The following is a 14,795-nucleotide window of genomic DNA, read 5'->3' as shown; positions in this document are numbered from 1 at the left end:
AGCCAGTCAATAAAAAGGGAGAATGATAACTCCACTCTGATCATTAGCACAACTGATAACCAGCGTAATCTGGCAATAAGAGCTGCACTCATTTACATTCCCCTACGAGAGGAACCCGTTATAGAAAATGATCTCTCCTTGAATGAAACATCTTTTAACATTGCAGCAACACTGCTACAAAAGGTGGGTCAAGTATTTAGTAGCACGCGTCAGCTTTAAGAGGTCCGACATTCGAGTTTAAAAAAAAAAAAAAAAACATACATTATGAAGATTTCCAGAGGGACAAGATCATTTGTGCCAAGATTATGGGGTGGATCAACCCAAAACTTAAAGAAAAAGGATGTCATGAAAAGACACTGTGTGAAATACAAACTGTGCGGAGGGAAAAGGAACAGCAGCACAACGACCCAAAAAGAAGGCATTGATGGACATACAGTAGGCAGGTTTGGTACAGTAGGTTTGAAAATACCGCTAACTGTATGAAACCTGGCCCACATTTGTGGCTGCGTTCGCGGTGTGATTTACTTCCACGTATAATTCTTGGTCTACTGTTGGTAAAATAGAAAAATATGAATCCCGTTGGAACCAGAGCTCAGTATTTGCAGCATCAAGCTGCCAAACGACACAAGTAAAACGAATAATGAACATGACTTCAGAAGGCAGATAAAGAAGTTCATAGTTTATTAAAATTCTATATGGTTCAAATCTAAATGAGTATAAAAAAAAACAGTTGAAATCAATGCAAAATTCCTAAGCAAGTGTGAGTGTACAATGTATGATCCAGTGTACTCTACTCATTTCAAGTTTATTACAAGACAGCAATCTTTAACCCTGAAAGCAACTCAGAGAATGAGTATTTCTCAGAATAAAAACAGTGAACATGTCGCTTTTTGCCTCGCCGCCTCTACCTGTCCTTTGATAAACCTCTGAAAATTAAAGAAAGAAACTGAATGTTCCAAATCTCCAGCGTGGCCCAGCCACCATGAGGTCCGTTTGCAAATCAGATAATAAATACAGGCATCCAAATGGGCTACAACAGCAAATATTTTGGAAAATATTCTCCTCATGCATCCACACAAGCATACGTCTGACTGAGATTATGAGCTTTCTAAACCCTCTGATCTACTCTTAACAGTTACTCTTTACAGTGCAACAGTATGGCAGCAAATGGATAGCAGTGCTTTCATTAAAAAAAAAAAAAAAGGAATGGAAAATAAAAATATATACAACATTATGGAAAAGCAGTAGTTTCATCTTTTGGTCCTGCGTCCATTACAGACAGAACTGCTTTTTGAAAACGCTTCCTCATATCAACAACAGTAGTTTCCACAAGACTTTGAAGGGCTGCGGGGGGGAAAAGAGTGGAACAAATGTTAGGATCTCAATTGCTACTGATAGTGGAGGTGTGTGTGAGTGTGTGTGTGTGTGTGTGTGTGTGTGTGTGTGTTGAGGCCAAATCACAATAGTCTACCGTCACATCTGAGCCTGTTCAGTCAAAGTTTGGGTGAAGAAGTCACTTTTTGGGATGTCATGTTTGATATTGTTGGGCTGAAGATGGACGAGGTCGACAAGTAGAAAATGAAAGTGGCAACATCCAGCGGGAGTTTAAAAACAAGGCAGTGGGCAACATTAATAGTTAACCAGTTAAAAACCAGTAGAAAGGAATGCTACTGCCCAAATCAAACTAAGAAATAAAAAACCTTACAGATGAAAACATTCTCCTGAACGCTGAGTCACTGTCACAAGGAAAATGGAAGTAGTTATCAGCACAACAAAGCTAATGACTAAGGACATTTTTCCTTCAAGGGAGAGTGCTGAAGTCCCCAAATAAAACATGACCATATACAGTACAGTGCAAATATTTGCCGAGGCGGTCCACCAGTTTCCTTTTAAGGCTACTTAAGACCAGCTTGCCGTCATGTGGAAGCATGCTTTGCGATTATTATCTCCCCCAGGACGATCACGTGACCGGTCGCGTACATGATTGAGTGTGCCCCGCTGTCTGTCCACGGCTTACACTGCATTCTGTTGCATCAAAACAGCTTTTATTGCCTGTTGCGTTGTGCCATTGACTGCCTGTTGACTCCTCGCTCACTACTCTGAACCGCCCCGCCCTGCCGGCAGGGGCCGCTAGTGACAACACAGCTGAGTCCGCTCACTTTTAGAGTTTCGCACAGTGTGTTTGGCTAACAGCTAACAGAACTTCCGGTGCTCACACCACTGAGCACACTGCTGCTACAGCTTAGTGACTTTTAATTTTGTTTTGGCACGATTGTATGAAATGTCTTATATGATGCATACGAGTCGATTGCCTGCTTACATCTCCGCTTGTTTGTTTGTATGAAGTGTGTTTTATGACGCCTTACAGCAGTGGCAGCTGCAGACACATCTGGCGGAGATCTGCTTTCTAGTTTGTTATGAAAAGCATGGGCGGGGTCAAGTCAGGGACTTTTAGTCGTAGATGTAAGTCTTTAGATTCCAGTCTAAAAATATATTTGTATTTAAACACTAGATTACAGTATGGAACTTGGAAATAAACCTTCTCACATACTGCATGTTGCTCATATTATAAAAGATGTAGGTGATCGAATTTTCCTGAGAAACAAACTTGAACATTAAGTGCTCACAAATATTAATTTGCATAAAACAAGTCTGAACTGGGCTTGTGCGGCTTTGTGGTCTAAGTTCTGTGGTTCCACTGAGTAGAGAATCTCTCACCTTGTTACAACTGAGAACCTTCGGATCCTCCGTGCACGTAGCCCCCTTTAGATTTCATCTGGGCTTGAACGAGGTCCACCTACAGACATCAAGGTGTAAATGTTAATCGACTGAAAACTAATTTTTGCTTCATTCCGTTTGTCGAATATTTCCGAAAATGTGACGAAAAAAAACGTACTGATGCCAATCCCAGGCCCATGTCCCCCGAGCCTACATGTGTGGTGTGAACGAAGTTTGTCGGCTCCCCGATCATGGAGCGATCGATCCGTCGCCGCCGTTTCTGAAAATGAGTACCATAAACAAAACGCTTAAAAAAAAAAAAACTGAAGATAATAATCAGAGGGGATGGAGAAGAGGTAAACAATAGCCTGCTGAGTCTTTCCTGTATACATTCTGACACTTTCTTTCATTAGTAGTGAACCTGGAGCTTAAACAGAGACTGAGGTCGACATTCGTGGTTCCTTTTATCTAATCTGTTAGCTGACAGACTGGAGGACTACAATGAGGCGCAATGTCACAAAAATAAACCTCATTCATTCTAAGTAAGTGTTGTGTCATGCAGCAGGATGTGGCGCTATACCACTTTTTTATTTACTCTTTAGTAAAACAAGTGGATGTAATATATATTTCAGGCACGACATAACTGCAATTATATGGTGGATAGTCATTATATTCACAGCTTGAGTCTAGTGGAAGACACATGGGCCAGTACACTGCATAACACTGCCCTGTTTATTCACCTAGATATTAAAACACATGTCGGACCAATTTTCCCCACTTGACCCCTACATTAAAATGGAGTAAATCAATTTGTCTTTGGAGTTGATTTCATACTCACGGGTTGTGGCTGCTCTGCAATGCAGCAGCTGAAACAAACCCAGAACTCAGTCATTCTGAGGCTGACGAAGAAGCCGCAGCAGTTTCCGCTCTCAGTCGAGACGTCTCTCTGCGTCTGTCTTCCTGTTCAGTGTTGCCACAAACACGCCGGAAACTGATGACAGACGCAGACCACTGGTTAGTCTGGGGTGAACCGTTGGCACAAGAACTCCCCCCCCCACCAACACAGGGCAGCACGCTCCTGTCAACAGGCGAAAGACGGAGGAAAAATAAATGTATTGAACGCCAACATACTTTGATACATAGGTGATGTGTACCACCTAATAACAATAGTTAAAAGTGAGAAGTAGCATCATGTGCTTGGTGCTGGTTGATTGAGAACCCAGTTTTGTGCCTAGCGTGCAACTTCCTAAGCAGCTCTCTCTTCTGGCAAGACCGACAGATAATCAGGTCAAGCCTAAAGACATGGACGTTGGTGTATATATAGCTCTGATGAAAAACAGCTCCTTTTTTTAAACTGCTGTTACATTTACCGTACATATACATTTGGGGGTATTCTAAAGTTATCATAGTGTAATTAGTTGCAAGTAGTACAACATTAAAAACTACTGTACAATTCTCAAGGCGTGCCCTCAAAATTGGCTCAAAGTGCTCTGTATGTTTCTACGTGGGATCCTGAGCAGTCTCCTACTCTAAACACAGGTTGTCCAAGTGATCAACATGATTTACTTTACCTTCTGTAAGTCATCACTTGTGTAAACAACAAAGTATTTCATTATAAACACGGCCACTGATCGGCTTATGCTCCACTGTACATTATGGTGTTATCATCACCGCTGCTATTATAAGAAATCCATTTTTAATATCTCCCCCGGAGCTGAAATAATCTAGAGACAGACAACAAAAAATGGAGAACAGAAAATTTGGAGCATCTGACAAAATGACTGAAACCACCTCTGCTGTCTGTTACTATTCAACATGACATATGACATATCATGAGACACACAATGCTCGTAGAATACAGGATCTCCAAATGGTGACTCTGGATGTGTCACATGTGTGAAGATGTAGAGTGTAACTTTAAAGACACAACATACAATTGAATATAAAGGCTGTCTCAAACATAGTTCATCAGGAACAAAGGCTTCGAATGTATTTTAATGAATGAGTTGTACATTTTAAGTATGACTGAGCAGCAGCAGGACGAGATATTTCGATATGTGTCAGTGGATATAGTGGTTTTGCTGTGTATAAGTATATATATATATATGTGTATTAGGCATTTAATTCAGCCATCATTGCTTGCAGACAGAGAGGATCAAATGATCTGCCAAATGCTGACAAAGTAGATTTCCTTATTTGTAATTCTGGCTGACATTGAACACTGTGCACTCAATGCAGGTGAATCAGTAGCCAGAGGTTGAGCGCACAGTAGAAGTGGTTAATGTTGATCTAAATGAATGTTGAAACCATTAAAACCGACGCGTTGCTCTGCCTCAGATCACACGCAAGTGATCGCTATTAATACAAACAAATTAATGTTATGTAACTTCGCCCCGCTGCGGCAAAGACTCTCGTCATCACGCGGCGGGTCCGAGCTGAAAATCACAACCGAGTGAGAGTCAATATAGTTACTGGTGGTAACATCTATGACTGTATTCAAATTGCTTTAGTAGCCCGCGGTGGTTGCCCTGTAGCGATAACCAGCGTTAGCATTATCAGCTGCTAACACTGTTAGCTCCCGAGCTAACAGGTTCGTGTTTTTTTCCACTGACAGCTAGCTAACCAGGCTAACTGAGCCCGTTTTTTCGAAGGTGTGACTCCAATGTTCAACAAAAAAAACGAAATGTAAAAACAAATGAATGCTCACGTCAGTGTTCACCGGCTCTATAAATAACACATTATTAAGAGTTTTGATGATTTTAAGAGAATAAACTTACCAGACGACGACCGGTTTATCGGAGTAAAGACGAACGATCGATTGAAAGCTAAAGAATGCAAAAAAAATAACCAGGAACTACGCTCACTGATGACGTCAGCCGACTTCCGCCGTAAAGTGTGACGGTTTCCGTGTTGACCCACGTTGTCACGCTTCTCACCAGAGATACAACTGTTCTCTGATTAAAGTAGCTTTTAGATATTCAGGATGAGGCCACTAACCGACGAAGAGACGAAAACCATGTTTGAGAAGCTTTCGAAATAGTAAGTGGACATATTTGCTCCCCTATTAAGACTCAAATGACATATATATTAAAACATGGTAGCATCCTTGTTAGCCAGCGTGTGTGAGCCATGTCTTTTCTCCCACAACAGTATCGGTGACAACATCAAACTACTAGTGGACCGACCCGATGGTTCTTACTGTTTCAGGCTGCACAATGACCGTGTGTACTACATGAGGTAATCCAGGACACAACATGTTGTAACTATCCGTAATGATTGTAGATCATTCAGAAATCCCAAAATATCATTGTCTCTCCACAGTGAGAAGATTCTGAAGTTGGCCACACACATTTCTCGGGACAAGCTCGTGTCCGTGGGAACATGTTTTGGAAAGTTCACAAAGACCATTAAATTCCGCCTGCACATCACAGCTCTGGATTTCCTCGCGCCCTATGCAAAGGTCAGTATGGATGCTACATTTATATTATATGTCTCTGCTGCCATCATTTGCATCCCTTCCCTTCTCACTGCCAATGAGGTGCAGCGAGGAGATGGATAAAGTGAGGCAGTACACGTGTTGAAGTCCTTTTCAGTAGAGCCTCATTTTGCATTGATGTTAAATTAAGTCTATGGAAAGTTTATAGCACGAGCAGTGTACTCTGGAGGGCCACAGATTAGACCACCCGTATGGTCAATATGAAGATTGTTTTGCCAATAGGTTGTTTAACAATATAATACGTTAATATACTTACATTGTTGTTCTCTGTATCCTATATTGTCTTTGCTCCAATGCTATCATCCGTGAATTGCAATTTTAGTTGTATTTTTGGCTTTAATAATCTAATAATGAACATTCTACAGCCCCAGATGTTTTGTATGCATGTGTATCTTTCTCAGGCTGTCCCGGTGGGCCTACCTTCAATTATAAAGATTTGTGTTGATAATGTACTGGCCTATGACTGTTTGTGCATACAGTGTATCCTGTTCTATTCTCCTTTTTTTTAAATAGTAAATATATATATAATTAGAACATTTTATCTCATGCATATATGAGTTACTTGAAGCTTCCTGTCATGTCTTCTAGTTCAAGGTGTGGTTGAAACCTGGATCAGAGCAGTCTTTCCTCTATGGGAACCATGTGATGAAATCTGGGCTTGGGAGAATCACTGAGAACACGATGCAGTACCAGGGAGTAGTGGTCTACTCCTTGACAGATGTGCCTCTGGTAAGTTTTGGAAATATGGTGCCGTATTGCTCACAGAAATCAGAACAACTTTTTTTTCTTGTTAACCTATGAGTGTTAGAACGTGGTTCATGGACAACAACAAAAAAAAATAATCACAATTTTCATATTGGACCTTAAGTATTGAAATTGCGGTTCACCCATTTAGTTTCCCAATGATTAGAAAACCAAACTGTTGTTTATTTTGAAGATATAGTGGTCGGCTAATATGGGTCAATATGAAGGCCCTGGGGCCACTCATGTTGAAAATGCACATGGGATCATTGCTCTCATAAGAGCATATGCGGCACTTAGATCAGAGTGCATTTCTTCACAACAATGCATCATTCAGAATACCGTATTTGCTAGAATAGTTACATTTAGATCATATGACAAACAGATATTTGTCCTTGTTCAGGGGGGGTTTCTAAACCAGTCACGTGTCTTTGTTTCTCAGGGTTTTGGAGTGGCAGCCAAGTGTACCCAGGAGTGTCGGCAAGTGGACCCCATGTCCATCGTAGTGTTCCACCAGGCCGACGTAGGGGAGTTCATCCGGAATGAAGACACATTAACATAAAGATGCATCAACAGCTTTTTTTCTCAACCCATTTCATGCTCGGCAACATTCACTGAAATTCACACCCAGAGCAGCAGGTTTCTTCACTCGGAAGAGGTTGGTTGGATCTAAGAGTGTCTTAGTAGCAGATGTTACAACTGTCCTATGATTCCAATGCACAGTGTAGGGACTGAAACAAAAAACACTCTATTGACTCTAATCTACCCAGCTACAGGATTCCCTATTCAGAGCCTCCTGATACTGCCTGATCAAAATGATCTGTGATCTTCTTTTGTAAATGTCATCTTTAAAATAAATCCATACTATCTTTGTATTTTTGTCTTGGCGAGCTAGCTACTGAAGTATGGCTGCAGTGAAAATGCATGTAAGACACCTTTGCAGTTCCTTTTTTCTTTTCTATAAATAAAGAGACGACTAATTACACATTTAACCCCGAAAATTTATTGAACTACAATAACATATAGAAACATGATTGATGCTGAAAATAGGAGAAAGAGACACACGAACAAGAGGAATAACCCAAGTGCCCCTGAGAACAATTTATTTCATCGTAGGTACCAAGAGATTAATGTAGAGGTGGAAACCGTTCATTGTATAATGTCCATCTGGCCACTTGGAACTTTTCCTGAACTACTCAATCATGTTCAATTTCTTCAGTGTTCTCCATCGGTCCTTGAGGTTGACGTTTGTTCGGTCGTTGAAGGAGTAATATGATTTGATCTTTGTCCAGTTTCCTTCCCCAAATTTTTGGACCCCTTCTTTCAACTTATTTGTCTCAATCTCACTCCACTTCTGCAACACAACAGGAACACAAGGTTACTATGCTTTGTTTTATTTTTGTTTGAGTTAATGCAACTGACCACATACTTTTTTTTTTTTGTGCGTGTGTAGTGCTGGAACAATCACATCTTAGAATTGCAGGACGGCAGCAAATGTTTAACTTTTTGAACGTAAGAATAAACCAAATCCCTTTTAGAAATACACGTTTGCTGAATGATCGTCTTATCTTGTGAATGTAGCCAATTCTCAATCTCAAGACTTCCCGCCAGAACATAAATGCAGCACAACAGATTATTTGTTAATTGTTGACTTTTAAATATTACAAACATGTATTGTTGCGCTTACCCTCTTCCTGTGGCCCGAATTTGAAATGGTGCTCTCATTGTGCACTCCTTTGGGTAAAAATAAAGATACGTTACCACATGAACAAGATGTTCACAACTATAAAAAAAAATTAAGTAGAAACATAACAGAAATATTACCGGTTTTCTTTCTGGAGCCGGAATCGGATTCTTCATCGCTCCACGTTTCCTTGCTCTCCTTTGCATTGTTGTACAGCTGTTTCCTGTGAACAAGAGCAGACTTTATTTTCAGGCACCCCGACTCATGATGCTAATTGATAAACAGTTGTGACAAACAAATAACCATCTTTGTGCTGCATTACACAATGACATAGACTACAGAATTTTGAATTTGGAGAGGAAAATTTATCATTTAATAGATTAATAGATACATTGTCATTAGTGGCAGTCTTAGGCTTTAAGGCACCCAAATGCATGCTGAATTATCTTTTGGTGAAGGTTTAAAATACTTAGTTTCACGTCATGCTTGAGCTGCTGGTTTAATGTTCACTAACCATTTTGAGTGGGAAGGAGCTTGGTCTTGAGCAGAGTCCTTGTTAGGAGTAGAGCTCGTTCGGGGGACGGGGGACAGTTCGGGTGAGCTGTCCAACGCGGAATCTATGACACAGACGGCTTCTGGAACCCTGCATGTAAACACAACGTTTATCAAATGTTGACAGTCATTGAATCATGAACCAACATAGTGACATCACATCGTTTTATTTGGACTTGCTTTCTGAGAAGAAGTTTTCTACGAAGTTTTCTCCGCACTGGTGTTTTGCAGAGAGCCGGTGACTCCTGTGGGCCCTCCTCACTGTCTGATGCAGGCTGTTCTGACTTAGTGGAGTGACTGCATGATGAGAGTTGAGACTCAAGTCAAGCATTACGTAAAGAGGATTTCATTTCCTGCCAGATCCCATAAAGTGGAATCAAATGTGAACCACAAAAGTAGTGTTGCTTTAAGGTTCCTAGTTTAAATTGACTTGAAGTGTTGGAATAACAAACTGGAATGTGTACAAAAGTGACTTGTAGTTCACAGTAAAGTTGCAGGAATTAGTTTCTGTGGTTCCACAATATTCCTGGAATTCGTTACGTTGATTGAGCCGATGATTTTCTTTAGGTTAAAAATTATACCGAAACTTCATTTACTCCTGTGATGCAAACTTTTTCAATTCATTCGGTTCGGAGCTTGTGTAAAATAAGGACAATTGTGGGAAGCAGCAGCTCGCACAGATATCAAGTGCACGGTAGTGGCGAGGATCAACAGAAAGGAATCACAGACACTCAGAGACAAAAGGTCTTCTTATTTATTACGGCACAAAACAAACGCGTTTCAGCTAGATAATAAATATAAAGGACTCTTAATCTGTGAGTGCCGGTGTTTTCCCATCTGATTGTTATGTTAAGTTGTTATGAAAGATGAGACAGTCATTGCTATCCTAACAGCCCTGTGTTCTCACCAACATACCTGAAGATTACAACATAGTAATAACCCATATAGCAGCGTTATGTTTACCTGCTGAGTAAACTTTTGGACTGGTCGTGGTGTTTTCCCACGGAGCCAGGGTGGTCCTCCTCGCTGTCTGCTGACGACTCTACCAAACTAGTTGAGGCTCTGCACGACAAGACAAGCAGCTTTAGTACACTCACCGAGCAATACAGAGCAACAGGAAGCTACAAAGCCAGGTGCAAAACATATATTTTGAAATGGTGCCACTGTGTGTCGTCAGAACCTACATTAAAATCATTTTTATCATTTGAACTTGGAACGTATTTTTGGGAAAACAGACAATCAATGTCATGTTGTTAGTCAAATGGGACCCGATACTGACACCTTCATTCCTGTTTTCAAACATTTGTGAATAGTTCCTTTAAAATACAATGCTTTTACCCTTTTTAAACAAACTGGACTCACTACTACACAATAATAATTAATTCCTTTATTGGAATAGTTGTTTAATTCAGAACTAGTATTATTGGAATGAGTGCTCTGTGTTACACCCTGAGTGCTCAGACAGGCCTCCATCCCTGAGGTGAGAGGAGCTCAAAGCTACCGCCTGCATCTTGAGACACCACTAGAGTGGAAGCCATCATCTCCACTAATTAATTAAAGCCGCCTGGTGGAGACGGTAAATCTTTTGAAAGTGAAAACACACCTGCGCAACTATTATGTGTAAAATTACAGACCCCCGACCAAATCACTCGACTCTGTAGTATTCTGTGATCACCTTGTAAAAAAAAGTGACTTCTAAATACAGCCAAAAAGTATGCGTCTTGAAAATAAATATTTACCTGCTGCAAATTTTGTTGGCTCGTCTGGGGATCTTCCGCATGGGTTTGGAAACCTCAATATCTGCCACCAGGCTCTGAGAGTCGTTATCGGGTATAGCCGGTGGCTGTGCTGGCTCCTCTGCTCTGACATCTGTCTCCTGCTCATGTGCAGCTGCTGTGCACTGAGAGCTCCCCTGGCTGTCCGGCTCCACCACCAGCCGTGCCACAGTGTTAAGGTGCCCTTTTCTCAGCGCCGGGGGTGTCTTTGAAAGGCAACCCGACTCTGTTTGAAGGACAGCATCCGTTTGTGGTGGTTGGTCTGCTGGGGAAGCCTCCATGGGGCTTCCAGAGTCTCTCTGAAATAGCCCATCCTGCTCCGAGTCCAGAATGGTGGCCTTCCGGGGAGCAGGTGAGAAGAAGCGCCGCGAAAGGGTTTCCTTTCTCGCCTGCTCCTCTTTCTCCACTTCTTCCTCCAGCTGAGCAAATATTCCCTCACCTGAACTTGCAGCCAAAGCCTTGTAGGCCATCTCCAGCCTGGTCCTCTGGATTATTGTGTGTTTACTGGTAGATAGGACAGAGACAAGAAGGGTCTCCAGTAAACATATTAGCTTAGAACAGGAAAGGTTCCCATACAATTGTACTGGAAGCATCCCAGCCTGTAGAGAGAGGTATTGGGGACAAGACCTGGCTACAGGGAACACAATGGATGTCTTTGTGTCACATTTTCAAACTGTAACGTGTCCGTTTCACCGCTGCTATTATGCAGTCCAATGATGAAATGAACTGAGAGGGAGGAAGAGCCTACCATGGGACAAACTGAATGGTGTTTGTTGGTGGACTGGAGGAGGGGACTGCTTCGTCTTGCTCATCAGGTCCATCGGCATTGACATCTTGCTCCGCAATCCTTTTATCAAGAAGCTGTGCGGCAGCCTGTTACACACACACACAAACCAAATCACATTATAAGTCTTAAGACATTTACCAACAGCAGCAAATCAACAGTGGTGCATCTGTGGATTGGCTGAACAGATGTGTAAGTCATTACAGGTAAGGCTTTCTTATTGGACTTAAGCCATAAGTACTATTCAAAAGTTAACAGCTGAATGTGCTTCTAAAGATCTTTTGATATAATCAAAGTGTGTGCTGTTAACTTTGAAGGGCTTTAAAATCTCAAACCGAAACTTTTAATATTCAATCATTCAGCAGAAATATCTCATCAACATAAAGAAAGCTAGAACAATAGATGTTTCAATGCAACGAGCCTTTATCTTTTGCCTAAAACATACCTTGTGGAGAAAGGGAACGTTGAACGGGCAGAGACTCTGGCAAAAAGCCAACATTTCTTTCTTGAACTGCTGGAAGTCGATTTGCTCGATGACTTCATGCACGTTACTCTTCTTCTTGATGAGACCCATGAATATCGCTTTCTGCAGAGAACACAGACATCAAGTAGTGTCACACACACACACACACGGCATGCACACCAAAAATTAAACCTAAACCATCATGAATATTTCTTCAAAATGTATAGATATATGCAATATGTATATCTAATTATAATAGCCTGATTATATTTTACATTTTGGTTGTTGGTCTTGCACACACAAGCAGACAAGTGTTGTATATAGATGTTTGTATCCCATGACTGAGGATGCCATTTAAAAGAAGATCTGTTGCTTCTTCATATGAATTGTCAATTTACTTTGCAAGACACAGTTGAAGGAGAGGGCTGCTGGAGGAGGGGTGACTACAGAACGGAGATTGAGCCGAATAACTCAAAAACAAGGGAGATGTGGAGGCCCCGGGATCCATCAACTACAATCAGCTGATTGAAGGGGACTTGAATGGAGCCAGCGAGCAAAAAGGGTTCTTCAAGAGGTTTGACGAGGAGGCTGCTGCTCACTCATCCCCCAGCTGCTCTGATTAGCTGATTTAGCTTTTATGTACATAGAATATATAAATAAAACTGTATACACAAAAAGGAAGAACATACCATGTCAATACGTCCAGACTGTTTGTGTCCATTTTAAACAAAAATGCAGAAGTGCAATGGTTGAGAATAAATACCAACGATCACAAGAAGAAATATTGATTTTCATCACAAACTTATCGGTTTAGTTTATTTATTATTAATCATTATATTTCATTAGTTGTAATATTGTCACATGGATGATTCATGATTCAATACACAACATTTGTGTTTCCAATGGACACTGCAGCTTTTCCATAACAATGCACTCATAGTGCGACTGATGACCACATGAATGCAGTAACCAAAAGAGAGGAAGTTAAATGCTGACTGGAGTTATTGAGTGAAGGTGCTGTTGAAGTTGATTAACTCACCTTACCAACCATTGATTTGGGAAAGTGTTTGTTCAGCACCTCTTTTGCTTTGTCGAACCGATTGTTCTTAATGAACATCCCCACCACCTACGGACAGAAGAAAAAGAATTTAAGCTGAATCTTTTGATTTAATAAGCCTTTGTCAAAAATAATAACACAAATCCACTCACCATCTCTTTCAATGAAGTGCGTACTCTCTCGAAATCCTGCTGCGGCAATGACGTACTGTATTCCTGGCTTATTTTCTCCAGCACCGTTAGGGCCGATTCCAGAGGAGTAAGGGACTCATCGGGCTCAAACAACAGGTCTGTAAACACAGACGAAGCAACGTTCACTGTGGTGTTTGGGTCGCTATGTGCCGGTAGGTTTGGATGCAAACCTACTAGCATTGAACTCGGTTTAACAGTTAGGAAGTAAGGATACACTTTCGTCGTCAAAGTTAGTGATATGATGAATGCATTACGGTTGATCTCACCAAGATGTTCACCGTCATTTATCCGAGAGAGAAACTGCAACAATCGGATCTTTGTTTGCATGACATCAGAGGACTCCAGGGGACGAGCCAAGACACCTAGAGCGAGACAAGGAGTTAGCTTGTCATTCCCCAAAAAATAAATAAATACATTCACACTCATAGGAGGCTCTAATTCACTCTATTTAAATCCTTTTATTTGTGTATGGTCCAGTGGGAGTACTGGGGCTACCATCACAGACGATGGAGGATGTGACTTTTCTTTAATAAATAAATAAAAAGTATATATGCTAATTCGTATACTGTGTGCTACATGGAGTTGGGGGAGGGTAACGGAGCGTACATTTGCAAAATCAAGCAGTTAACATTAATCCACAACCCTAAAAGTTGATCTCTTACCAAACACTGTCGTTTTTCTAACTACAGTGACAGTTGAGCTAGCATAACAAACTCCTCGTCGGGTGAGAGGCCAGCACACGGTGAAGTAGTGCGTTACTTACTGTGAATTAAATCTCTAATAGCACAGAACTCTTCGTATTTCTCGTTTTTAAACAATTCTAACGATAGGAATGAATAGTAGTCCACTATCCAGCGGTTGACAGTAGCTTCCACTTCAGCTTTGTTGCTGACTACAGTTTCCTTTGCCGCCATATTTACACCATCAACGGAAGCTGGATGGAGTTCATCTTAAGGATCTCTCGGTGAAGGCGGGGCTAAATTCATAAGTTAAAAACCCTGAATACATTCTCTCAGGCAGCTCTTCGTCTGTGGTGTGTCGCCACAACAGGCGTAATACTTAAAATGCGTTGCATATGAATGTATTGTGATGACGTCGTAAGTGTCAAACTTAATGTCACTTAATATCACAATCCAACTGAATGAGACAAGACCTGATTATAAGACCTGATCAAGGCATTGGAAAATAGTACTTCCTGAGAGTTCCTGTGCAGGGAATATAAATACATGTGACCCTATTTCCTTTGTGAACCGTTATACTGCCACCTACTGCTCAGAAGTAACTGTGGCCAAATCCCAATGTCCCCCCTAAACCCTCAAACCCTGAACCCTCAA

At 41.2% G+C, this 14,795-nt stretch overlaps 3 protein-coding genes across 5 annotated transcripts; 1 reads left to right on the top strand and 2 right to left on the bottom strand.

Moving 5' to 3' along the window:
- Nucleotides 1–659: 659 nt before the first annotated feature.
- On the bottom strand, nucleotides 660–5,575 carry cdc42se2 (CDC42 small effector 2). 2 transcript variants are annotated; one of them, XM_079165053.1, is made up of 5 exons: nucleotides 5,496–5,575; nucleotides 3,557–3,796; nucleotides 2,897–2,998; nucleotides 2,719–2,797; nucleotides 660–1,344 (listed from the first exon to the last, which is right to left on the bottom strand). In XM_079165053.1, exons 2-4 carry the CDS (start codon nucleotides 3,608–3,610, stop codon nucleotides 2,723–2,725), a joined length of 231 nt encoding a protein of 76 aa, XP_079021179.1. In that variant the 5' UTR covers nucleotides 3,611–3,796; nucleotides 5,496–5,575; the 3' UTR covers nucleotides 660–1,344; nucleotides 2,719–2,722. The 2 variants fall into 2 exon arrangements, with proteins under 2 accessions (XP_079021179.1, XP_079021180.1); XM_079165054.1 differs by having other exon boundaries at nucleotides 3,557–3,709; nucleotides 5,496–5,542.
- Nucleotides 5,576–5,617: 42 nt separating this feature from the next.
- nip7 (NIP7 nucleolar pre-rRNA processing protein) lies at nucleotides 5,618–7,948 on the top strand. The gene is made up of 5 exons (XM_079163261.1): nucleotides 5,618–5,757; nucleotides 5,869–5,955; nucleotides 6,040–6,178; nucleotides 6,803–6,943; nucleotides 7,398–7,948. Exons 1-5 carry the CDS (start codon nucleotides 5,702–5,704, stop codon nucleotides 7,515–7,517), a joined length of 543 nt encoding a protein of 180 aa, XP_079019387.1. The 5' UTR covers nucleotides 5,618–5,701; the 3' UTR covers nucleotides 7,518–7,948.
- Nucleotides 7,949–8,032: 84 nt separating this feature from the next.
- Nucleotides 8,033–14,375, bottom strand: terfa (telomeric repeat binding factor a; the record flags this gene model as incomplete). 2 transcript variants are annotated; one of them, XM_079163242.1, is made up of 13 exons in its annotated part: nucleotides 8,033–8,309; nucleotides 8,643–8,689; nucleotides 8,780–8,862; nucleotides 9,154–9,282; nucleotides 9,372–9,488; nucleotides 10,155–10,253; nucleotides 10,931–11,470; nucleotides 11,715–11,839; nucleotides 12,196–12,336; nucleotides 13,253–13,339; nucleotides 13,423–13,559; nucleotides 13,728–13,823; nucleotides 14,225–14,375. In XM_079163242.1, the coding sequence occupies 13 exons, from the start codon at nucleotides 14,373–14,375 to the stop codon at nucleotides 8,148–8,150; spliced, it is 1,914 nt and encodes a 637-aa protein (XP_079019368.1). In that variant the 3' UTR covers nucleotides 8,033–8,147. The 2 variants fall into 2 exon arrangements, with proteins under 2 accessions (XP_079019368.1, XP_079019369.1); XM_079163243.1 differs by lacking the exon at nucleotides 9,372–9,488.
- Between the last annotated feature and the right edge of the window lie 420 nt (nucleotides 14,376–14,795).

The sequence above is a fragment of the Pholis gunnellus genome (genome assembly GCF_910591455.1).
Source record: "Pholis gunnellus genome assembly, chromosome: 1".
In the NCBI taxonomy this organism is placed as follows: domain Eukaryota; kingdom Metazoa; phylum Chordata; class Actinopteri; order Perciformes; family Pholidae; genus Pholis; species Pholis gunnellus.
Note: the sequence above shows the minus strand (reverse complement) of the source record. Positions and strands in the feature narration are given on the sequence as shown.

What these genes read in the sequence shown, in the direction of transcription:
- cdc42se2 (XM_079165053.1), bottom strand. Translation starts at nt 3,610, where the DNA reads ATGACTGAGTTCTGGGTTTGTTTCAGCTGCTGCATTGCAGAGCAGCCA. An exon ending in TTGCAGAGCAGCCACAACCC is followed by an intron (nt 2,999 to 3,556) that starts GTGAGTATGAAA and finishes ACTCATTTTCAG; the next exon opens with AAACGGCGGCGACGGATCGA. An exon ending in TGGGCCTGGGATTGGCATCA is followed by an intron (nt 2,798 to 2,896) that starts GTACGTTTTTTT and finishes TGATGTCTGTAG; the next exon opens with GTGGACCTCGTTCAAGCCCA.
- nip7 (XM_079163261.1), top strand. Translation starts at nt 5,702, where the DNA reads ATGAGGCCACTAACCGACGAAGAGACGAAAACCATGTTTGAGAAGCTT. An exon ending in GACCGTGTGTACTACATGAG is followed by an intron (nt 5,956 to 6,039) that starts GTAATCCAGGAC and finishes GTCTCTCCACAG; the next exon opens with TGAGAAGATTCTGAAGTTGG. An exon ending in CCTTGACAGATGTGCCTCTG is followed by an intron (nt 6,944 to 7,397) that starts GTAAGTTTTGGA and finishes TTTGTTTCTCAG; the next exon opens with GGTTTTGGAGTGGCAGCCAA.